This window comes from Pieris napi, chromosome 6 (genome assembly GCF_905475465.1).
Source record: "Pieris napi chromosome 6, ilPieNapi1.2, whole genome shotgun sequence".
NCBI lineage: Eukaryota > Metazoa > Arthropoda > Insecta > Lepidoptera > Pieridae > Pieris > Pieris napi.
The window spans coordinates 8,416,577-8,442,288 of NC_062239.1; the positions used below are offsets into that span (position 1 = coordinate 8,416,577).

Here is a 25,712-nt window from a genome sequence, read left to right on the forward strand (position 1 = left end):
CTATCCGCCATTTAATGTCACTAAATCAAGCCAATTTTTACACACAGGCTTCAGTACACACACAAATACATACCCACAACCTACACGCATTTTCTCTGTTGTTGAGTCTGTAAACCTTTTATTGGCATTTCGATTAAAAAAATATTTCGTATTATGGTAAACAAGACACAACAAAAAGGCAGCACTAGGAAGCTCAATGGCTACATTGAGATAAGACTCTTGAGATTCTATTGAGTAGTGAACTTGAGATATTTTCAATGAATTGAAATTATTTATTATATTGATATTTTCCAAATGATTCTAGGCATGCAATAGATACAGTTTTTCGAGTATATCTCTGTTTTGTGCCAACCATTCAATATCAAATATTGCAATGCTAATGCATCGTCTAATATCCCAGTGGAAGTCTAAAGGTGTTATGTATTAGTTTTGTATTAATCATTTTATTAATGTGCCATAATATTGTGTGATTATTACTTAGATTTATTTACCTGACATTTTGAACGAGGGATCAAGCTTTTGACTTTGCATCGATAATAACAATTTCAGCTTCTTTATGTATTTTTTTTAAACAAAAGTTTAAAACAATTAAACCAATACTTGGTTATTATAATATTTTAATTGGGTAAATATTAATATAAAAGCTAGGTCTTAACATATCTTAAGTAAATAATGTCATTTTAAGTACACAAAGTGACGCATGAAACCAAACAAAATACAAAGAGAGCAAAGTACGAACAAAATACAAAAGCCTATATACCTTATTAGAGGAGAGACGTTTCACGTTATAGCGTTTGCTATAGCTAATATATAGCTATGGCAATATAAAATATATAGCGATGGCTATATATTATAATAATGACTATACACTACTATACCAAACTTAATAGTAGGTTTTCTTAAATTTACCCTTGAAAACGCGTCCTCTTTTTGTTTAGCCTGGAGATCTGGTTTCCGAATTTTTTACACATATTTGTCTGCTATTACATGTTTTCCATCAGCCAATGAGTATAGTATACAGTGTATATATGTATACTATACACTAATCTATTAGTAATCATTGTGCAAGGATGATATAAATACGCGATAGGTACTTGATATGAAATACTGTATAAAACGTGATAATATGATACATATTACAATATATATATGATAATTTTATATGAAGTTTAGAGATTCTTAGCTATATACTTTTTCTAATTATTTTCAGGCATACATTCTTATGTATGAATATAAGAATTTATGTATTTATATATATTATATTATACCTTTAAAATGATATATAATAATTGTTTAATTAGGCGGTGAAGTCTATTGCATTCAATGTATTTGTATCCCTTTGTAGCCAGAAGAATATTATTAAAAACATAAAAACTTGATCGTAAAATATTTTAAAATCACAGAGCTGACACCCCTACGTTTCATACATTATCTGGTGAGGTCAAAGATGAATCATTCACAACAAAACGGTTTAAAGCAACCACGCGCTATTTGTTGGTTAAATATTTAAATTAATTTGAAAAAAATAGCTCTGTGTGTAATTGTGAAGTTGTTATAAAGCATTATTTTGTGTTTTTTGCAGGTAAGGAATTAAGTATAATTCATAGTAGTTCATATAGTTTCCGCGCTAACAGTCGTATTGTTTATTTAGAAGATAACAGATAAAACGATGTTTCTCAACAATGTGACAATTATCGTGATGAGTACCTAATTACAAAAATGCACGTATTATTCTGGCTCTGATATTATGCACACATTTCAATGGTAGCCAATGCCTTGGATTAACATAATGCTGCCGGCCTTGCACTTGATGTTGCGCTAAAAATAATACTCCGCTCGAGTCGGATTTCTGTTGCACAGGGGGCCTGATGATCTCTTATTGCGAGCCTATTGACAACCTACAACTGAGATGCATCGCTTATTCGTACCATGACATCAAAAAACGTGACATTTTGTGTTCTCACGTGATCATAGCGGTAATAAGATTTCGTTCGTTCAATAATTTATAAAATTCGTACCATGAACGCTCGGCTGAACCGAAATTTGACCGTTGCGCCTTCAAACTATGACAGAATAAGCGATTCTAAAAAAGTTCACTTCACTTCACTTTATTTTGAATGGCGACTTCTGTGTAGGTAAATCACAATTCCGCTAATTTCGCTTTCTAAGTCTTAACACCGTGAGGATTCTAAAAATGTTACTTTTTGTTCAACTTTTTTGTATCGAAATGTCCAAATAATAGATTAGAACATATAAAATTCAATATTTTAATTAAGAAAAAAAAAATATATTTCGGATATTTTGGGGTATTTTGAGTTTAGAAAGTGTGATTATAATAAATTATCAAAATATTGACAGAGATGAGAAACAAGACGGCAATGATACTATAATATACTATCGACTTCGTAGATGTCGAGTTTATAACTTGCTATAGGTCAAGATTTCAGTGTAACTACAAATAATTGCACAAACTATTTTGAATAATATTCAATTAATTCATTAGGCATGAATAACAAAAACGTAATTCCCCAATTTACATATTTTATTTTAAACCACCTCAATTAAACTTTTCCTCATTGTGTTCATGAATTGTATTATTCTCCTCTGCTTTTTTTTGTTCAAATAAACATAGGTATTTGTCAAATGTATAATATGTAAATAATAAGCCATTTGAAAAATTATAATAATAGTATTTAGTTAAGATGGCGCCATCAACATATAAAAGATCAACATATAGAGTCTCTCAATTCAGCGAATTTGTCAGGTTTAAGCTGTAAAGAAAGTATAATTATTTATATTATATGATTTAATTCACGTATAAACTAAATTTTTACAATTTGAAGGAATTCATTTTTATTATAGTTACTTATGATTTTCGAGTTATAAGTTGATTATTAATATATTTTGCTATATAAAAACATATCAGAAATTCGCTTAGATATAGATATTTATTTTTAGAAAACAAATTTGTGAACAAAACTTACCCCAAAATATTTATAACTTTAACAATTTGTAAAACTATATTTTATAATACTGAAATTTTGCAAACACCCAAAATATTGAAAGGTCCTATACAGTGGCGTAACTATACCATCTGGGCCCTGTGGCAAATCTTTGGATGGGGCCCTAACAGTAAAAATCTTCCCTACTCAGTTTAATTTTAATAAACTTCGAGATTTTCAGTGTATAGTGCTTTTCATGAAAGAAGTCCCGCGGTGATTTTTGGAACTAAATTTGACAGGTCGGCAATGTTGTCATTCGTCGGTGTTATCAAGTTCGTTTGTTGTGGTAGATTTTTGTGAATTTTTAACTAGCTTAGTGCATTTTGAAGATTGATTGTTTCACTTCTACCACGTGTGAATTGGACACATGATTTTTTGATAAATTACATCTGCTAAATGGTAAATTTTTTACTCATAAATGGCAACATTACGTCATGCGATTGCAGCGCCGCGTCTGGGGGACTTCTTTCATGAAAAGGACTATTACTCCAGTCAAATTACGAAATAAATAAACATGAGCGAACACAGTTTGGGGATTTTGAGGATCGTTAGGGGGGTGTATTCTGAGCATAAATTCCAATTTGAGGGGTTGTACTGAGGTCAGCTCAAGGTCATTTCGATGGAAACGCGTTTAACTCGATATCTCGAGAATGGTTAGTGTTAGGCGAAAAATTATAGATACCTTTTCTTTTTCCAACAAAATTTACTAACTTTTTTCACTGAAACTTTTTTTTATAACATTAATATTTTTCAAGTTATTACTCCCGCAAGGCAAAAATTTTAATGTTTTTTCCATTTTTCGTCGTTTTCTCCCCAACCATTCAATTTTATTAAATTTTACCGATCATCGAAGTGTAGAACTTTTAATTATGAACAATTTTGTTCTCAAACTTTTTTCCGTATTGCCAATACCTTCGGAGTTATAGATTACTTTACCGAGCGAAATCCGCGCCACTGTCGCAATATAAAAAGGTCAATCGATTAAACTATTTAAAATAAGGTATTTAATTTGGGTAAATTTGGGTAAGAAGTAAATTAACAATTAAAACTGTTTCACACATTGTGCCAAAAGAGGCCGGCCTTTCTGCATCCGCACGCTTTGCCGCATTTGGTTTTGCATTTGCGCGCAATCGATCTCAGTAAATTATCCGGAGCTGGTTTCAATGACATCGCTATCGGTTGCAATCAACGGGGGCTGCGACGCCAGCCCCATTCCTCGGGTTTCAGATAATTTTCCAGCCAGTATTGAACTTGGCAGAAACACCTCAACGAGTGGAAAAATGCCGCATCAGAGGTAGGAGGAAGGGATTCTAATTTAACCCTCCCACTGCCTGCATTTTTTTATATCCCTTATATCGGAGCTCGTTGAGATTGGTACAATTCGTGTCATCTGCCTTGCGATACAAATTCAAAATGAATTGTTCGCCGTATGAAGCGATAGCTGTTGTTTTATCTGCTTTGTCTTGCAGAAAAACTTCATTTAACAAAAGCAAATCCGGAGATTTTTTCAATGCGGTCATTGTTTTCATCTTGCCTAGGTTGAATGGTGCCGACGTTGTGTCGCAACCACTAATCGCGTGCAAAAATAAAAGGTTTTTGCGGCATTCGGCCCATATATCGGTTTGAGGCAGTATGGGCTATGTGTAGCGTCCGTCGTTTTGCCTCGGCCAGGTGTTCTCAAGTAAATGTTGTTGCACGCGCCGGCTGCTGCAGTCAGCAAAACCAGCAAATCCACATCCTCACCAATAACAACCACAGCACTATACTCCTGCGAAATTCTCTTAGCCGTACTGATAATTAGACCATCCGCATCCTCTACGGCTTGCTCCACCTCTATGTCTGATTTGATGAGAACCGTTTTCAGTAGTGAGATGAATCTGGTCTTATTGCTCTCGTTGCCTAAAAACTTATCTGTGGATACACGTTGCGACAATGGCGCGGATTTCGCTCGGTAAAGTAATATATAACTACGAAGGTATTGGCATTACAGAAAAAAGTTTGAGAACAAAATTGTTCACAATTAAAAGATCTACACTTCGATGATCGGTAAAATTTAATAAAATTGAATGGTTGGGGAGAAAACGACGAAAAATATAAAAAAAAGTAAAATTTTTGCCTTGTGGGAGTAATAACTTGAAAAATATTAATGTTATAAAAAAAGTTTCAGATAAAAAAGTTAGTAAATTTTATTTGGAAAAGAAAAAGTCTCTACAATTTTTCGCCTAACACTAACCATTCTCGAGATATCGAGCTAAACGCGTTTCCATCGAAATGACCTTGAGCTGACCTCAGTACAACCCCTCAAATTGGAATTTATGCTTAGAATACACCCCCCTATCGATCCTCAAAATCCCCAAACTGTGTTCGCTCATGTTTATTTAACCCGTTTTTAGCCATAATTTGACTGGACTATATACTCAATTCCATGTTGTATATGTCCCACTACTGGCCATAGGCCTCCTTTCTTAGGCGAGAGGGAATGGTCTGTAGTCGTATTGGAGACTTAATTTTCTTTAAACCAAATACGATTATTGTGGCGGTTCTACATACCGTTAGTGCACTTATAATAAGGGAAACTATGCTATAAAGTATTTTATAAAGTGGGTACTTATTTACGAATAATCAGTGCTATCTATGGATTGATAATATCGCTACTTTTTGAACGTCGTTGAAACCTTGGAATTTGACTCAAACATTTTACGTTGTTCCTTCCTTTTAAAATACTATGTTACTTAAGGTGCGCTTACACGAGGGCAATAATTGCTCGGCGACACGAATGGACCGATCTGGAGCAATTAATGGAGCAATTTCAATAAATTCAATAAATTATTTCGGCGATATTGCTTCTAATTGCTCCAGATATTTCATATCGCTCAATGTCGATACGAATTGACGAATTTCCAATGGACTTGGAAATTCCTAGCAATTTTTGTATATGTCTCATTCGCACTTGTTTGTTTTGCGGCTTGCCGTCTTGCTTCCGCGGGGACAGCGAGAGGTCTAAATAATAATAATTTCTAATTACTTTATTCAAAAGTAATTCAAAGTCTGTTCGTGACATTCTAGTAAAGTTTTTGAATAATATATCATCTAATTCTTTACATAATGAAAATTTTGTCCTCTTTGCCAAAAACGATCGCACCCAGATGCGCCTATTCCTTTTATTTCTTTTTTGTTTTTGATTAATGATAAAAAAGCGCTACAAGCCGCCGCAGCAAGAACAATGTCGTCCATAGCGAGCGAAAACTGAAATGCTCGTATATGACAGTATTGCCTAGTTGATGAAGTTGCTCCATATCGCTCAATATTGTATTGCGCAGTAATGATGCTTGTTGCCGTTGCCGTAAATTGCTTGATGTAGTCGTGACGTCATAATTGACGAGTATTGACTGGAATTGAGCAATTTTAATTGCCCGTGTAAGCGCACCTTTAAGAAGAGTTATTAGTTTTTGGCCATTCTTTCGATTGGCATCATAAAAGTAGGGGTGTTTTTTTTACATTTAAGTCGGTGCGATTCCCAGACGTAGCAAGTAATTTTTAGAAAATCTTTGAATGCAGAATTACTAACTTTTAAAAATAACATAAAGTCTTCTTTCAGTAAAATACCATATATATTTAAGGTACTGTCCCTTCATGTCCCATAACTTTGGGACAACCTGTATATTTTTTTATATGAAAAGCAAAGCATACGAAAAAAGAGCTTTTGGGACAGCTATAAGCAGTCACCGCAGCCCATGGACACGTTGTGGTGTGTCAGAAGACCATAATATTGGTGTAGTCTTTATAAAAGATAAATTTTCATACAGAAGTTCACGGATATATTTTTCCTCAATTTTCAAAAATGTTAAAAACATGTCATGTTTTTATTTTAGATCATCAAGATGCTGTGGGAGATAGCAGCGTGTGCTATTATTATTTATTTAATAAAACATTTTTTCTTCTCAAATGTCAATCCATCCATGGACAAGTTACCTGGACCTCCAAGGAAGTTTATATTTGGCTCAGCTTTGGAATTTGTTGGATATACACAAAGTTAGTAAGACGTAATTTAATTAGTTTCAAATAACTAAGCCTATAACAATTATACACAAAGCTCTAGGTTCTAAGTTATGGCGAGTACCTACTTCATATTTCAGCATAATCAGAAATTTTTCTGACGAGAGATATTTATTGCCACAGTAAACACGATGTGATTGCTTGCTTAGCTCTGATATTTAATATTTATATATAAAAACTCTATTTTTTTTGACAAAAAATATAAGCGTTTTATATAATTCAAGACTATGAATGTTTTTTGTTTAGATTAAAAATTAAGTAATAAAGGTTCCTCAGATATGTATCAAAGTATCTAATTATAGAAACGTTCTATAATTAGATACTTATATCAAAGCTTATTTAAATGTTATTGGTTTTGTAACAAAGTTCGCGCATATATTTTTTCAAGGAAAAAAGTGTGTGTACTAAATACACGCGTTAGAAGTTATATATTTCTTTGGCGTAACAAAGTAAAAATCTTTTCAAATATTGTATTCTACGTTTGTAGAATAAACTAAAATGTAGACTATAGATTACTTCAGGTTGTCGGTTTTTTGTGACTGTGTGCCCATCGTAAAAATTTACTTTCATCATTTTTCCCTAACGCGCCAAAAGAAGTATAACTTCAAAACTTCAAACAGAACTGCGCATCTAACAACTAGTAACTTAATCATTAATAATTATTATTTCCCTCAGCAGCAATGCAGCTTATGTTAACGAATTGTGAAATGTTTTTCAGCTGAAATGTTTGAAAAGATTATTGCATTTCCAAAGTTATACGGTAACCGCATTGGTATAAAAGTATTCAATCGCTATATTCTGCACGTTTACACTCCAAAAGATATAGAAGTAAGTATACAGGTTTATTTCCCATTATCAATTTAATACGGGCTGCGTAACGTGAGACACGTAAGAGAAACGTCTCTTTAATCACATTTTCGAATGTGAAATAAGGGACCCATAGCTAGAAAATCGTAGAATATTTTGCGCTATAATTGCATGTTATTAATAAAATACAGCTTCAACTGATATTATTTACAAATTTCTGGGTAGTAATAATTGTCGGCAACATCAAAAGAACAATGTGAAGTATTTCATAAAAGGGATCAAAATTTCACCGGTATAGGATATAGATGTATAAATTTGAGATTTTTACCAGGTCATAAATCTTAAAAAAATCTCTTTGAAGATTCTATGTTTTTGATACATTTCAAAAGATTATTTTTACAATAATTTATGATATATTAATATGATTACATATTAAATCCTAGGAGGAATCTTTTAAATCCTAAGTTATATGTAATATCAAAAAAAACAAACCCTGGTGTATATAACATTTCATAATTTTTAGGTGGTTTTATCACATTCGAGAAATATTACAAAGAATATAACTTATGAATTTATGAAACCTTGGCTTGGAACAGGACTTCTTTTAAGTACAGGTAAAACGACCTTATTTAATTGGTTTATAAATGTTGGTTTGTTGTTGATAACTAGAGTTTAATCAAGAAATACATAATTATGTGCTACCCGCTATGATTATAAGTACAATTGCAATTGTCTCGACGAAAATTTGTGTCTAGTAAATCAGATTACACAATTATGCAGCGGAATATTGTTCTAGACTATACTTGATTTTGTAATATAAAATGTTTAGAAAAAAATATAATATAGAAATTAGTATTTTTTCCGGTATAAACCTAGTAGTTCCGCTAGTGGTTTCCTAGTGGTGTTCGAACCCGAGATCTTTCAAATTGTAATATTTGTATGTAATCTTTTCGGTTTAAATTGAACAGAAATATTATTTTTACCACCAAAAAGTAAATTTGATCTAAAACTATCCACATTCCACAAGGAGCGAAATGGCATAAGAGGAGGAAGATCTTAACTCCCGCTTTCCACTTCGAGATTTTGAAGAACTTCGCAAAGGTGTTTGAGGAAGAAAGCAGAAATATGGTGAATGATATCAATTGTAGACTGCAACGTGGTGCAGATGTTCTAGATGTGATGCCCTTTTTGAGCGATTATACCCTCTATGCTATCTGTGGTGAGTTTAATATAATCATAAGTTTTGTAAAGTTGTAGGTTCGCATCCGAGTAGATCTTACACCGACCTATTTCCTTCCATGGCTTGTTATTTTCTTGAACAGTTTTAAATATGTAACCAGCCTTGCGATTCTGTAACTCACTTGCCTGAGCAGTAAGCAGTATAGAAAAGAATATATTTATATGCTTATAAATTCTTTGAATTCACTGTATTTTCAGCTATTAAAAAAATCTAAATTCATTTTGCTGAATGAAATGTTGCAGAAACGGCCATGGGTACAAAACTCAGCTCAGGCGATTCACAGGCGAAATTAGATTATAAAAAATCAACTTTATCTATCGGATCTCTTATAATGCAGCGACTTACACGATTTTGGCTTCATTTTGACTTCACATTCTACCTATCATCGCTTGGAAAGGAATTCAAGAAATGTCTTAAAGATAACTTTGCATTTACGGATAGTGTTATTGATGAAAGAAGACAACAAAAGGCAAACTTTACTAAAGAATTAAAAGAGACCGATGGAAAGAAGAGATTAGCGCTCCTAGATCTCCTATTGGAGGCAGAGGGTAAAGGGGAGATGGATTTAGAGGGAATAAGAGAAGAAGTAAACACGTTTATGTTTGAGGTTTGTTTTTGTTATCCCATATTGAATATGAGCCACAATAACGATGAAATAATTTGATTGATCTTCTGGTCACATTTAATTTTTATTTCATGTATACAATATTTATTTGATGTACAATTTGATTGTTATCATTATGAAAAGTTACTGCATATATCTTCTGCCACATTGGCATATACAATATTTAATATATCATTTTCCAATGTTAATTAGTAATACTTCATTTATCAAAGAGAAAAATAACAAAAGCTGGTTAAAGGAACTAGACAAATGAAGTTCCAGTTAAAATTATTTGCGAAAATTAAAGGAAGGAATCTATACAAATTGATGTTTATTTAATGCGATGTGATCTCATTTACAGCGCCGAGATAACATTTAAGCTTAAAGTAAATTTGAAAGATCTTTTACACGAGTAAATTATATTATTTTCAGGGTCACGACACAACTGCAATGGCGTTGACATTTGGTCTCATGTTGCTTGCTGAACATAGAAATGTACAGGATTTAATATTTGAAGAGTGCATAAGTATATTCGGTGATTCGGATAGAACAGCCACAACTGCTGATCTGGCAGAGATGAAATACCTAGAGGCTACAATCAAAGAGATTCTAAGACTGTACCCTAGTGTGCCATTCATAGGACGATTGATTACAGAGGACTTTTATTTAGGTACAGACTTAGTAACTGTATATATATATATATATATATATATATATATATATATATACTAGTAATATAATTCATAAGCTTATCGTAAGTCTTATTGATATATTCTACTTATAACAATTACATATGAAGCTACAAGAAATTGAACTTTATGATTTTCTCCCGATGATCAAACTTGTGACTTGGAACTAGCTGTAACAGTTCTGAATTCAATTTATTGTGTATAATTTTTGCGACTATTTGTATAAAAAATGAAATTAATTTAAGGATAAATAAAAAGATATTTTATGATTCAGATGAAACACATGTGACTAAGGGAACGCAGGTCGTTGTACATATCTACGGCGTGCATAGGAATGAGAAATATTTCCCAGAACCGGAAATCTTTCGGCCCGAGAGGTTCCTTATGAATGGCGACAAGACACACTTCTCATACATACCCTTCAGTGCTGGTCCTAGGAATTGTATAGGTGAGTGCCGAGCTGTGTTACCAAATCTTTTATTTCTTTACTCACAACTACTACTTAGACAAGTCTAAACTGGCTCAATTTTAAATTACAAATTTAGAAGCTAATTTAAGTATGCACAGCTCTTTTTGCTTCCGATTGTATCTCTCGTGAACATATTAAAATCTTTTATAAATGCCTTAGTAACATAAGTCATAATAATATTTCAGGACAGCGTTTCGCAATGCAAGAAATGAAGTACATGTTGAGCGACATTATCCGTCACTTTATATTGACACCAGACAAGAAGGGATTTAGACCCAAACTAAAAACTGATTTAGTTCTGCGTTCAAGCGAACCTATTTATGTTAAATTCTCATCGCGTTAGTACTGTGTATTATCTGTGTATAAAATAGTTTAATAAATTATTTATAAAAAATATATTTGTATTTCATAACCATAAATATACAATGATAATATTATTTGTATATTGGAACCACTAATTAAATTTCTATTTGCTAGTTGAAAAATTCTTGAGTAAATGGACACTCGTTGTCCCAACCTTCATTATTCCACCAATTTCTGAAGTCTGGATACATTGTTGTTGTGCTCATTGCGACTTTATCATTTAGTAGAGAACATATTTTACACACCTGGCTTCTTCTTGAAATGTGGCGGTAATACAGATAGTTGGTCCATTTAAAATAATCATAGTAAAACTCACGATGTATGTATGCTTTGTGCATAAGTCGCGCCACTTCTGATACACCGAGTTCTTTGATATCAAGATAACTGTCCGGAGGGAGGAATCTGAAAATAAGTAAAATTTTGAACGAATGTAACGTTTGCCTTCCTAAGTTACTCGATTTTTCTGCATAAAAAATAACTGCAGAATATAAATAAAAGAACAATATAATATTCCCTTTTATAGTACCTATAATATAATCTGGTAAAATATTCTTGACTGAGCCAAGAAAAGTCTTAGTATAGTTTTACTATAAAAATTCCTAACTCGTCTTATTAAACCGCGGACATTTTCATAGTAAACGTATTTCGTGTTATTGTGTTACATAACAATACAACACATTTAATTCAGAACTTTATTCAATAATAACTAGGTCTAGCAGTGTTAGCTTTAGTTTTAGTTTCATTAAGGCTAAAACTTTCGGTAGCGAAACATTGCTTTGACTACAATAATCGTAATTAATTGTTCTCCTTTAACTATAGGTACTCATATTTACATAGTATGATTTTATAATTTTTTCTTGTTAATATAACAAAATCCATCTGGAATAGTAACCAAATATTCATTGCAAGTCTATTTACTTGGAATGTATTTATAAGAACATAGGCAGCAGTCAAAAAAGTCACAACTATTTTTTACTTTAGCATAAATTAAAGAATTATATTTTACCTTGAATAATTAGCTCCACCAAATACAATTGGAACTGCGTAGTTATTAACCGCTAACAATACTTTCTTTGTCACATAATCATCAGCAAAAGAATTTTCAAATGCCAGGTAGAAGAAATAATCTTCTTCTATCTTTTTATTACAAATTTCAGCATATCTTCTTGGACATGCAAATTTACCGCAATGTCCGTAGATATCAATCGACCAACCGTACCTATATTTTAACTCCTTATCAAGTTGCTGAGCAATTTTCTCCCTACCACTTCTTGTATTACATTTTGATACGAACCATGCGGCTATTTTGGTTTTCCCATCTAACATCATTTTTATATCATCATCTATGGGATCAAATGTAGGCCATACATTAACAGGCGGACCAATCTTTGTTTCATTTACGTTGTATATATCAAAGAACCAAAGTCGGGCATCAGAAGTAAGTTTGTAAGTAAAAGTCCAGTTGAAAAAGTCGTCATACATATCAACGCATACGGGGTTGTACTGAGGGGACTCGATAGAAAAGAATGCGTATTTTTGATGCGGTGAACGCTTTTCTGGTATATCGATTTCGTCTAGTTCTGGTAGATTAAAGGCGATCATATCAAAACTTTCATACATTGTGTCATGTGTGCCCTTATCGAGAAGTTAGTTTTTGCTAAGGGTACGAATCAGGCACCCTGAGGCCAAAGCAATTGAGCACTAAAGGATTGTTTTTCTTTCCACGTAACAACTTTATCAGATACATGATGAGCGCAAATACGGCACACTCCAAGTTAGTTATAGCCCACAGAACCTATTATGAATAAAGTTGGATATCAGCCCTGCGATTCTGTAACTCACTTTTCGAACTCACACAGCGGTTTTCGCATCGGCGGTCGCTCTGAAATCAGTCGTGAAGCAGTCATTTTATGATTTTGCATTCTAATAAACGATAAACTAGAAGCTCCCACCTTTTCAGATTGCCAAATCATAAAATGACTTCTTCACGACTGATTTGAGAGCGACCGCCGATCCGAAAACCGCTGTGTGAGTTCGAAAAGTGAGTTACAGAATCGCAGGGCTGAGCGGGTTACCTTACCTTATATTCTACAATAAAGGTGCCTGAAAAATTTGTTTTGTATTCGCTAGAAAGTATAGTATAGTACTTTCTTTCATGAGGGGCCCAGATTGCGGCGTTATGCTCTAGGTGACTTCTCACTATTGAATTATTCAAGGCTCGAATGGGAATACATGTGAAGTCTCTGGGCCTGCTTTGGATTAGGAATCCAGGATTTCTAAATACGTTCTAATAAATTTCATGTGATGTGGAAAATCACGTTTAGAGTTCCAAAGGCAAAATTCGGTTTGAAGTAACTCTCTTGAAGCCCAGGTGATGACTTTTTTAATTTGCTCGATTACCACGCACATATTGGCACATCTTCAGAACTGGCAAATACGCGCATTATCAGAATTTACAAAGTACAACACTATGTAAAAGTTACCGTACAGGCTGAGAAGAACCTTAAGATACATACTTTTATTTTCGATATTTCTACTTGTGAGTCATATTAAGCACTAAATCTCGACATTGAATATCATCTTTTATCATTGCAACTTGCAAATGTGTCTTTAAGAAATGTATTAAACCCAAAACACCGCGGCTGTGTGTACCTTTACTCGCGATCGTAGCCTGACGGGCAGAATCTAGCAAGTTATAAAGCATGGAAGTTTGTTTGGCACTTGCAAATAGTGTAGTAACAAGCATACACTTTATTCGTAACTGAATCTACTAAAATAAAGTTTCCGTTCGAAACAAGTTCGTGATCCAATGTCGAACTGAACTGTTTAATTTATCTTAGTTTGAGTTTGAAAAGAACTTTGGCACATAAAGAATGAAACTGACACTTCAGTTATATATAAAATAGATGTTGTATCCCTATGTAGCCAGCAGAATATTATTAAAAACATAAAAACTTGGTAGTAAAATATTTTTAAAATCACAGAGCTGACACCCCACGCTTCATACATATTATCTGGTGAGATAAAAAATGAATCATTCACAAAAAACGGTTTAAAGTAACCACGCGCTATTTGTTGGTAAAATATTTAAATTAATTCAAAATAAAAAAAATTGCCCTGTGAAGCATTATTGTGTGATTTTTACAGGTAAGGAATTAAGTATAATTCATATAGTTTCCGCGCTAATAGTCGTATTGTTTATAGATAATAATAGATAAAACGATTTTACTCAACAATGTGACAATTATCACGATAATTACCAAAGTCGTGAAAATGATGAGTATTTACAAAAATGCACGTTTTATTCTGAGGCTTCGATATTATGCATACATTTCAATGGTAGCCAATGCCTTGGAATAACCCAATGCTGCCGGCCTTGCACTTGTTGTTGCGATAAAAATAATACTCCGCTCGAGTCGGATATCTGTTGCACAGGGCTATGAAAGTTATCGTAATCCGGAGTCTGCTCATTTCAGCCTTGCGATTCTGTAACTCACTTTTTGAACTCACACAGCCGTTTTCATAGCGGCGCTCAAATCAGTCGTGAAGCAGTCATTTTATGATATGGCATTCTGATTAGGTCCCTCCTTGTAGTTTATTGTTTATCACAATGCCAAATTGTAAAATGAATGCTTTACGACTCATTTGAGCGCGACCGCCGCTGTGAAAACCGCTGTGTGAGTTCGAAAAGTGAGTTACAGAATCGCAAGGCTGGCCATTTAAATATCAGTAGTACTACCACTTTATCATTAGAACCATACAATGTTCAACTACGAGTGTTTAAATGGAAGTTTAAAACCTGTTTCTTGTTTACTCAACATCTTCTCTCTCATTTTATTTAAGCAACTCGACTGGTTATTATCGAAGTTATACCGGTTATTTTTTGATAAATTACATAATTATGTTAATTACGTATATTAGTAACAGATTTTTTTTTATTACAGCAATAAAACTGCAAAAGCAATTAATTTTTTATAAGTATTTTTTATGAATCTTCATAAAGTTTTGGTAGACAGGTATCGCAATAGTATATATTTTTTAAAAGGAAAGCAAAGCCTACGAAAAAGAGCTTACCGGACATCCATAAAAGGCAGTCATCGCAGCCCATGGACACGCTGTGGTTTTCAAAAGATCATAATATTAATTAAGTCTTTATTAAAGGTAAAGTTTCATACAGATGTCAACTGTTATATTTTTCCTCAATTTTCACACATGTTAAAAACATGAAACTGATGTTATGTTTTATTTTAGATCATCAAGATGTTATGGGAGATAGCAGCGTGTGGTATTATTATTTATTTAATAAAACATTTTTTCTTCTCAAATGTCAATCCATCCATGGACAAGTTATCTGGACCTCCAAGGAAGTTTATATTTGGCTCAGCTTTGGAATTTATTGGATGTACACAAAGTAAGTAAGACGTAATTTAATTAGTTTAAAATAACTTAGCCTATAACAATTATACACTAAGCTCTAGGTATTTGGTTTTGGCGAGTATTTCATATTTCAGCATGATCAGAAATTTAAAGAGCTACAAATATTTATGGTATTGCCACAATGAACACGATGTGATTGCTTAGCTGCCGGTATTTAATATTTATATAAAAAAAACTTTTGTCAGTCGCAAAATATAAGCGTTTTATATAATTTAAGACGATGAATGTTTTTATGTTTAGATTATAAATTAACTAATAAAGGTTCCTCAAATATGTATCAACGTATCTAATTATAGAAACGCCCCGAATCCTAGAATGTAGAAAAGCAGATTTAAACGTTATTGGTTTTGGCTCCTTTTTTTTTCGTGGTTGTAGAAAGTTCGCGCATATATATTTTTACTAGGCAAAACATAAAACACAACTGCGCATCTAACAACTGGCAACTTAATTATTATTATTTCCCTCAGTAACAATTAATGCAACTCGTGTTAACGAATTGTGAAATGTTTTCAGCTGAATTGTTTGAAAAGATTATTTCCTTTCCAAAGTTATACGGTAACCGCATTGGTGTAAAAGTATTCAATATCTATTTTCTGCATGTTTACACTCCAAAAGATATAGAGGTAAGTATACAGCCTTATTGTCCATTATCAATTTAATACGGGCTGCTTATGGTGATCGTTTCGCTTTAATCACATTGTCGAATATTAAATAAGGGACCCATAGCTAGAAAATCGTAGAATATTTTGCGGTATAATTGCATGTCATTAATAAAATGCAGCTTTACCTACCTATTTCTGGGAAGTAATAATTGTCGGCAACATCGATAAACAATGTAAAGTATATATAAGTATAATAATATAATAATAAGGGCGACTATGCAGTCAGATTTCATAAAAGGGATAAAAATTTCGCGGGAATAGGATATAGATGTATAAATTTACGTTTTTAACCAGGTCATAAAATCTTTAAATAATATATCTTAATGAAGATAGTTCTATGTTTTTGATACATTTAAAATGTTTATTTTAACAAAAAGGAATGTTAAAGTACGTTTAAAATCCTCGGATAAGTAATATGTTATATAAAACAAACAAACACTGGTTTAAATAAATTTCATATTATTTTTAGGTGGTGTTATCGCATTCGAGAAATATTACAAAGAATATAACTTATGAATTTATGAAACCTTGGCTTGGAACAGGACTTCTTTTAAGTACAGGTCATAACGAGTTTTAATATGATTTTATGTTAAATACCTTATTTAATTACTTTATAAATGTTGGTTTATTGTTGATATCTAGAGTTTAATGAAGAAATACATAGTAAGTAAGTACAAGAAAGTAGGTACAATTGCTATTGTCTCGACGACAATTTGTGTTAGTATAGGAAATCAGATTACACTATTATGAAGCGGAATATTGTTCTAAACTTGATTTTGTAATATAAAAAATTTGTGACTTTTCTGGTATCACCCTAGTGGTTTACCAACCCGAGTTTAACTTTTAGGTTAAAATTGAATAGTGATATTTTTTTAAACTACTAACAAGTAAATTCGATCTAAATCTACCAGGAGCGAAATGGCATAAGAGGAGGAAGATCCTAACTCCCGCTTTCCACTTCGAGATTTTGAAGAACTTCGCAAAGGTGTTTGAGGAAGAAAGCAGAAATATGGTAAAAGACATCAATTGTAGACTACAACAAGGTGCAGATGTTTTAGATGTGATGCCCTTTTTGAGCGATTATACCCTCTATACTATCTGTGGTGAGTTTAATATATAAGTTTTGTAAACAAGTTATAGGTACGCAGAAGTGTAGATCTAACACCTTTTCCCTTGCATGGATTGTAATTTTCATGAACAGTTTCAGATATTATATGTTGCAAGGCAGGCAAATGCCGGCAAACTTGCCACAAAATTAGACAGCTTAAAAGAGTATATATTTATAGGGTTAGCAATTTCTACATTCAATGTATTTGCAGCTATTTATAATATCAAAGTCATTTTGTTGAATGTAATGTTGCAGAAACGGCCATGGGTACAAAACTCAGCTCAGGCGATTCACAGGCGAAATTAGATTATAAAAAATCAACTTTGTCTATCGGATCTCTTATAATGCAGCGACTTACACGATTTTGGCTTCATTTTGATTTCACATTCTACCTATCATCGCTTGGAAAGGAATTCAAGAAAAGTCTTAAAGATAACCTTGCATTTACGGATAGTGTGATTGATGAAAGAAGACAACAAAAGGCAAACTTTACTAAAGAATTAAAAGAGACCGATGGAAAGAAGCGCTTAGCGCTTCTAGATCTTCTATTGGAGGCAGAGCGTAAAGGGGAGATGGACTTAGAGGGAATAAGAGAAGAAGTAAACACGTTCATGTTTGAGGTTTGTTTTTATTATCCCATATTGAATTTGGCCCACAATTACGATGAAATAATTTGATTGATCTCCATAATAATAAAGCATTATCATTTTCCTAATCACATTTAATTTTTATTTCATGAACACAATAAGTCATAAAAAGCATTTGATTGTATGAAAATTTACTGCATATATCTTCTGCCACATTGGCATAGACGATATTGAATTGGTAATTAGTAATACTTCATTAATCAAAGAGAAAAATAACAAAAGCTAGTAAAGGAACTAGACAAATGAAGTCCAAGTTAAAACTATTTGCGAGAACATTAAAGGAAGGAATCTATACAAATTGATGTTTATTTAATGCGATGTGATCTTATTTACAGCGACGAGATAACATTTGAGCTTAAAGTGAATTTGATTTTTAGGGTCACGACACAACTGCAATGGCGTTGACATTTGGTCTCATGTTGCTTGCTGAACATAGAAATGTACAGGATTTAATATATGAAGAGTGCATAAGTATAATCGGTGATTCGGATAGAACAGCCACAACTGCTGATCTGGCAGAGATGAAATACCTAGAGGCTACGATCAAAGAGATTCTAAGACTGTACCCTAGTGTGCCATTCATAGGACGATTGATTACAGAGGACTTTTATTTAGGTACAGACTTAGTAACTATATATATATATATATATATATATATATAATATAATTCATAAGCTTATCGTAAGTCTTATTGATATATTCTATCATCTATTCTATTTATAACAATTACAAAAGAAGCTTCAAGTAACTGAACTTTATGATTTTCTCCCGATGATCAAACTTGTGGCTTGGAACCAGCTGTAACAGTTTTCAATTCAATTTATTGTGTATATTTTTTACGACTTTTTGTATAGAAAATGAAATTGACGGAAGGATAAATAAAAATATATTTTATGATGTAGATGAAACACATGTGACTAAGGGAACGGAGGTCGTTGTACATATCTACGGCGTGCATAGGAATGAAGAATATTTCCCAGAACCGGAAGTCTTTCGGCCCGAGAGATTTCTTATGAATGGCGACAAGACACACTTTTCATACATACCCTTCAGTGCTGGTCCTAGGAATTGTATAGGTGAGTGCCGAGCTACGTTACCAAATCTTTTATTTCTTTTCTCACAACTACTACTTGGACAAGTCTAAACTGGCTCAATTTTAAATTATATTACAACTAAACTATAAATTTAGAAGTTAATTTAAGTATGCACAGCTCTTTTTGCTTCCGATTGTATCTCTCGTGAACATATTAAAATCTTTCATAAATGCCTTAGTAACATATGCCATAATAATATTTCAGGACAGCGTTTCGCAATGCAAGAAATGAAGTACATGTTGAGCGACATTATCCGTCACTTTATATTGACACCAGACAAGAAGGGATTTAGACCCAAACTAAAAACTGATTTGGTTCTTCGTTCAAGCGAACCTATTTATGTTAAATTCTCATCGCGTTAGTACCTACTGTTATACTATGTTACATATTATCTGTGTATGAAATGGTTAAATAAATTATTTATAAAAATGTATTTGTATTTTATTACCATAAATACAATGATAATATTAATTATATATTGAGACCACTAATTAAAATTCTACTTGCTAGTTGAAAAATTCTTGAGTAAATGGACACTCGTTGTCCCAACCTTCATTGTTCCACCAATTCCTGAAGTCTGGATACATTGTTGTTGTGCTCATTGCGACTTTATCATTTAGTAGAGAACATATTTTACACACCTGGCTTTTTCTTGAAATGTGGCGGTAATACAGATAGTTGGTCCATTTAAAATAATCATAGTAAAACTCACGGTGTATGTATGCTTTGTGCATAAGTCGCGCCACTTCTGATACACCGAGTTCTTTGATATTAAGATAACTGTCCGGAGGGAGGAATCTGAAAATAAGTAAAATTTTGAACGAATGTATTGTTTGCCTTTCTAAGTTACTCGATTTTTCTTCATAAAAAATAACTGCAGAATATAAATAAAAGATTAATAAAATATTCCATTTTATAGTACCTATAATATAATCTAGTAAAATATTCTTGACTGAGCCAAGAAAAGTTTTGGTAAAACTAATGAAAATTCCTAACTCGTCTTATTAAACCGCGGACATTTTCATAATAAACGTATTTCGTAATATTGTGTTACATAACAATACAACACATTTAATTCAGAACTTTATTCAATAATAACTAGGTCTAGCAGTGTTAGCTTTAGTTTTAGTTTCATTAAGGCTAAAACTTTCGGTAGCGAAACATTGCTTTGACTACAATAAACGTAATAAATTGTTCTCCTTTAACTATAGGTACTCATATTTACATAGTATATTATATTTTATATTTTTTTCTTGTTAATATAACTAAATCCATCTGCAATAGTAACCAAATATTCGTTGCAAGTCTATTTACTTGGAATGCATTTATGAGACCATAGGCAGCAGACAAAAAAGTCACAACAATTTTTTACTTTAGCATAAATTAAAGCATTATATTTTACCTTGAATAATTAGCTCCACCAAATACAATTGGAACTGCGTAGTTATTAACCGCTAACAATACTTTCTCTGTCACATAATCATCAGCAAAAGAATTTTCAAATGCCAGGTAGAAAAAGTAATCTTCTTCTATCTTTTTATTACAAATTTCAGCATATCTTCTTGGACATGCAAATTTACCGCAATGTCCGTAGATATCAATCGACCAACCGTACCTATATTTTAACTCCTTATCAAGTTGCTGAGCAATTTTCTCCCTACCACTTCTTGTATTACATTTTGATACGAACCATGCGGCTATTTTGGTTTTCCCATCTAACATCATTTTTATATCATCATCTATGGGATCAAATGTAGGCCATACATTAACAGGCGGACCAATCTTTGTTTCATTTACGTTGTATATATCAAAGAACCAAAGTCGGGCATCAGAAGTAAGTTTGTAAGTAAAAGTCCAGTTGAAAAAGTCGTCATACATATCAACGCATACGGGGTTGTACTGAGGGGACTCGATAGAAAAGAATGAGTATTTTTGATGCGGTGAACGCTTTTCTGGTATATCGATTTCGTCTAGTTCTGGTAGATTAAAGGCGATCATATCAAAACTTTCTTCGTTGAGATGTGATTTGTTGTATACAATGTAACAGTTTGTAAAATTGCAATCATTTTCAACAAATACCGAGTTATCTTTGCTGAATAGAGAGAACGGATATTTGTGCGAAGTAGTCGATGTTACTAATAAAATAAACTTAACGTCTTCTGCCGAATTTTCCAGGGTCCCATAAGTGTCCTCTTTATTAATAAACTCATAATCACCTGGCGAATCGGTAGGTACTTCCTTTTCTGCAATATCTTCCACTATTGGTTTTATTACGTTAAAATTATTTTGAAAAAAAAAAATATGGATATGTAATAGTAATTGGTAAAAACAGAAAACTAAAATGCAATTCATTACAAGATATTTAACTTTTCTCTTAGTGATTGTAAATAACATTATTTTTATCTTTAACTTAAATGCTAATTGAAAAAATATTACCAATTTAAATATATTATTTTAAACTTAAACTTTGACAACATCTTTCAATATAATTGCCAAATCCAAGTCAAAACTTGGTTTACATAGTCAAACTTGTCAGACATATTTCAACAGAAATCATCAGAGAGTACATCTGTTAATTCTATTTAAATACTATTATATAAATTTAATGATAACATTATTCTACTTAAAGGACTTCTTCACAATATCGGAACAGTGCTTTGTTATGCTCTACCTATTTAGGTTTGGGTTGACTCCAGAGAGAGAATATTAATGACTTTCATCCATCAAGTTCAGTTTAGTTCATTCTGGATCGAAACAATAATTGCGTGTAGTATTCGAATGATATGTGAACTTAATTCCCTATTAAAATGATCATGAGAAGTTAGGCGGAGTGATAATTTATGTTAAGTCAGTCTTAGTTTGTGTTCTCCAAATATTGTGTAAGTTTAAGAAACGTCCGAAAACTAACATTACAGATTACTTCAATGCGGTAACTATTTATATATACATAAAAAAAAAATCATCACAACATTTAAAAGTAATAAATTACATATTTACAAAAATACTAACTATTTTTACAGTATAGAAACTGACATGAAACTAACCTTTTGTTCACTCAACGGACAATTTCAAGTCTGTTAATCTATGCAGTTCATTATTTATTTCCATACATTGTGTCATGTGTGGCCTTTTTGTGAAGTTTGTTTTCGCTGAGGGTACGAATCACCCTGAGGCCAAGGCACTGGAGCACTGTCGGATTGTTTTCCTTTCCACGTAACAACTTTATCAGATACATGATAAGCGCAACTTCTGGGTGCACTCTGAGTTCGTTGTAGCCCGCAGAACCTATTATTAATAAAGTTAGACAGCTGAGCGGGTACACCGTATATTCTACAAAACAGGTGCTTGATGAATTTGTTTTGTACCCGCTCCAGCATTACCCTATACTTTCTTTCACGAGGAGCCCAGATTGCGCCATTCCAGTACTACTACTTGTAAGTCATATTAAGCATTAATTATCGACATTGAATATCACCCAGAGTAATTCAACTTGCAAATATGTGTCTTCAAAGAATAGTATTAACCTCAAAACACCGCGGCTGTCCGTACCTTTACCGATCGTAGCCTGACGGGCAGGATCTAAGTTATAAAGCATGGAAGTTTGTTTGGCACCTATAAATATTTTAGTAACTAGTATACACACTATTTCTCGCAACTGAAGCTACTAAAGTAAAGTTTCCGTTCGAAACAACTTCATGATCCAATATCGAACTTAACTGTTCAATTTCGCTTAGTTTGCGTTTAAAAAGAACTTAGCGCGTAACGAGTGAAACTTCAGTTATCTAAAAAAACATTGAAGTGGGTTTCAATTAATATTAGTTAAGAATATAACATCACGTATAACGTAATAAAAAATGATTTTGATGAGCTTGATGGTTTAAAAACAAATACATTTGATAGAATTCATATGAATTAATTTCCGATATAATAATTTCATCACGTGTTCACCATTTGTATGCTCTTTACGGAGTTCGACGAATGGTGACACTCACGGCTTATGTTTGTAATACTACCACAATGTAGTCTTATTACAATTATACTAGAGGTTATAACGAGATTGATTATTACTTGACTTTTACAATATGAAGGCCACTCGTGCGGAAGCCCTTCGGAGAATCGTTGTACTTAGTAACGACAAAAGTTCTTACATCGTAATAAAGATTCTTCAAAAGTTTAGTTATACTTAGAGACAGTTTATTTGTCACTATGTCAATTAAAATAATACATATTTTTTTTATAATAAAACTCGTTTACCTGGTTTTGTTAGCTGTTTAAGAGGGCTATAAATCAAAATAACTCAACGTAGATTTGAATTTTATCTAAGTTTGTGATGTTTAAATTAAAACAATAACTACGTTCGTATTGATTCTTCAATATAATTTCAATGGCTGACTCTGACGAAGAACTCAGTATAATATTTCTCGATGAAAAAAAATCATAAATTCACCTGAAATTTTCGTCTTATTTAGTTTTTATTCAATTATGGAGTCAAAATTTATTGAATAACATTACATCAGTTTGGTCAAGAGTTGTTTTTAGCGATTATATTCAATATTGTAAATTTTATGTCTTATTTCAATAAATATTGCCTTTAGTCTAGTCGACAAGTTGAAAATGGAACAAAATAGAGATACTACTCTTAAAATTATGTGCGATAGCTCATTGGATCCGGAATGACGTCTAGAAAAATGTGCTAAAAGCGTGTATTAGCACATAAAAAATTGCAAAAGTTATAGACCATTAAAGATGAAAAAATAATGGCATTTAGTTTTTTGCCAATATTTAATAAACTATTAATATTTAAGAAATTTCAAATAAAGATTCTGAAAGAAGAGGAAATTTCTAATAAAAAACTCCTGACTCCCAGAACTCTATCTCCATTATTTATAATGTTAATTTAACGCTGAAAATAGGTCTGCGGTTGACATTTTTAGGATTCGCGCGTGGCGTCAAAAGCGACTACGGCACATTAATTAATTTATTTAAGGTATTGAATTTTTTTTTTTAAATTTGAAAAAATTATGGTGTGTTTTGAACACTATAATTAATTTATTCCCGTTGAAAATTTTACTTAAAGTTAATTTTTCAACAAGTTAAATAATTGTTAACTAACGAAATTTTCTCGAACGACCGTCTTAATTGTAAGTGAAAAAAAATGTTTAAATAATGGTCGCAAAAATATTTCGCTTCGTAGAGCCTTTCTTACATACATACTTAACAAGATCGTGCCATAAAAGTTAAAAAAATATTTATACTTTGTTTATAACAATTTTTTTACTTAAACAAAAACTTAAAAATCCATGTAATGATGTTAAAAAAAATTTTTTTTTTCTAAATCATCATATAATCGTTTTTTTAATAATACAAGATATTTATTGATTTGCAAAAAAAAAAATTCCCGCCATTTGTTGATAAATTTTTTTTAAACAAATTGATTAAATCAATATTTTAAAAAAAAATTTTAACACAACTTTATTACATTAAAAATTTTATGATTTTTAAAAAAAAAATTTTTCCCTAATAACAATTTTTAATTGTTTATAATCGTTTTTTTTAATTTTCTATTGTTTAAATAATTAGTTAAGAAATTTTTTTTTTCTAAAAATCATAATTGACAGTCTTCTATAAAGTAACAGAAAAAAAAATTTTTTTAATCAACAATTCTATTGTTTATTAACTTACCAATTTGTTATAAACAAATATTCAACTTTTGTTTATTTTTTTTCTAAAACTTCTAAAATTAACAAAAACAACCATATATAACAAAGTATAGAAAAAAAATTTTTAATTTTAAATAAAAGTAATATTCATGATAATCAAAAAATTTACAAAAAAAATTTTTCTATACTTTGTTATATATGGTTGTTTTTGTTAATTTTAGAAGTTTTAGAAAAAAAATAAACAAAGGTTGAATATTTGTTTATAACAAATTGGTAAGTTAATAAACAATAGAATTGTTGATTTAAAAAAAAAAATTTTCTGTTACTTTATAGAAGACTGTCAATTATGATTTTTAGGAAAAAAAAATTTCTTAACTAATTATTTAAACAATAGAAAATTAAAAAAAACGATTATAAACAATTAAAAATTGTTATTAAGGAAAAATTTTTTTTTTAAAAATCATAAAATTTTTAATGTAATAAAGTTGTGTTAAATTTTTTTTTAAAAATATTGATTTAATCAATTTGTTTAAAAAAAATTTATCAACAAATGGCGGGAATTTTTTTTTTGCAAATCAATAAATATCTTGTATTAATAAAAAAACGATTATATGATGATTTAGAAAAAAAAAATTTTTTTTAACATCATTACATGGATTTTTAAGTTTTTGTTTAAGTAAAAAAATTGTTATAAACAAAGTATAAATATTTTTTTAACTTTTATGGCACGATCTTGTTAAGTATGTATGTAAGAAAGGCTCTACGAAGCGAAATATTTTTGCGACCATTATTTAAACATTTTTTTTCACTTACAATTAAGACGGTCGTTCGAGAAAATTTCGTTAGTTAACAATTATTTAACTTGTTGAAAAAT

General features: G+C 31.6%; 4 protein-coding genes across 4 annotated transcripts; 2 read left to right on the forward strand and 2 right to left on the reverse strand.

Annotated features, from left to right (window-relative positions):
• Window positions 1–1,444: 1,444 nt before the first annotated feature.
• Window positions 1,445–19,609, forward strand: LOC125050233 (cytochrome P450 4C1-like). Its single transcript, XM_047649939.1, has 10 exons — window positions 1,445–1,582; window positions 6,875–7,034; window positions 7,777–7,886; window positions 8,389–8,479; window positions 8,893–9,084; window positions 9,348–9,712; window positions 10,142–10,379; window positions 10,673–10,846; window positions 11,053–11,210; window positions 19,545–19,609. Exons 2-9 carry the CDS (start codon window positions 6,884–6,886, stop codon window positions 11,208–11,210), a joined length of 1,479 nt encoding a protein of 492 aa, XP_047505895.1. The 5' UTR covers window positions 1,445–1,582; window positions 6,875–6,883; the 3' UTR covers window positions 19,545–19,609.
• LOC125050235 (alpha-(1,3)-fucosyltransferase C-like) lies at window positions 11,281–13,087 on the reverse strand. The gene is made up of 2 exons (XM_047649941.1): window positions 12,237–13,087; window positions 11,281–11,632 (listed from the first exon to the last, which is right to left on the reverse strand). Exons 1-2 carry the CDS (start codon window positions 12,848–12,850, stop codon window positions 11,341–11,343), a joined length of 906 nt encoding a protein of 301 aa, XP_047505897.1. The 5' UTR covers window positions 12,851–13,087; the 3' UTR covers window positions 11,281–11,340.
• On the forward strand, window positions 15,482–19,609 carry LOC125050232 (cytochrome P450 4C1-like). The gene is made up of 8 exons (XM_047649938.1): window positions 15,482–15,641; window positions 16,181–16,290; window positions 16,799–16,889; window positions 17,241–17,432; window positions 17,693–18,057; window positions 18,462–18,699; window positions 18,987–19,160; window positions 19,383–19,609. Exons 1-8 carry the CDS (start codon window positions 15,491–15,493, stop codon window positions 19,538–19,540), a joined length of 1,479 nt encoding a protein of 492 aa, XP_047505894.1. The 5' UTR covers window positions 15,482–15,490; the 3' UTR covers window positions 19,541–19,609.
• On the reverse strand, window positions 19,583–21,578 carry LOC125050234 (alpha-(1,3)-fucosyltransferase C-like). The gene is made up of 2 exons (XM_047649940.1): window positions 20,581–21,578; window positions 19,583–19,976 (listed from the first exon to the last, which is right to left on the reverse strand). Exons 1-2 carry the CDS (start codon window positions 21,570–21,572, stop codon window positions 19,685–19,687), a joined length of 1,284 nt encoding a protein of 427 aa, XP_047505896.1. The 5' UTR covers window positions 21,573–21,578; the 3' UTR covers window positions 19,583–19,684.
• Between the last annotated feature and the right edge of the window lie 4,134 nt (window positions 21,579–25,712).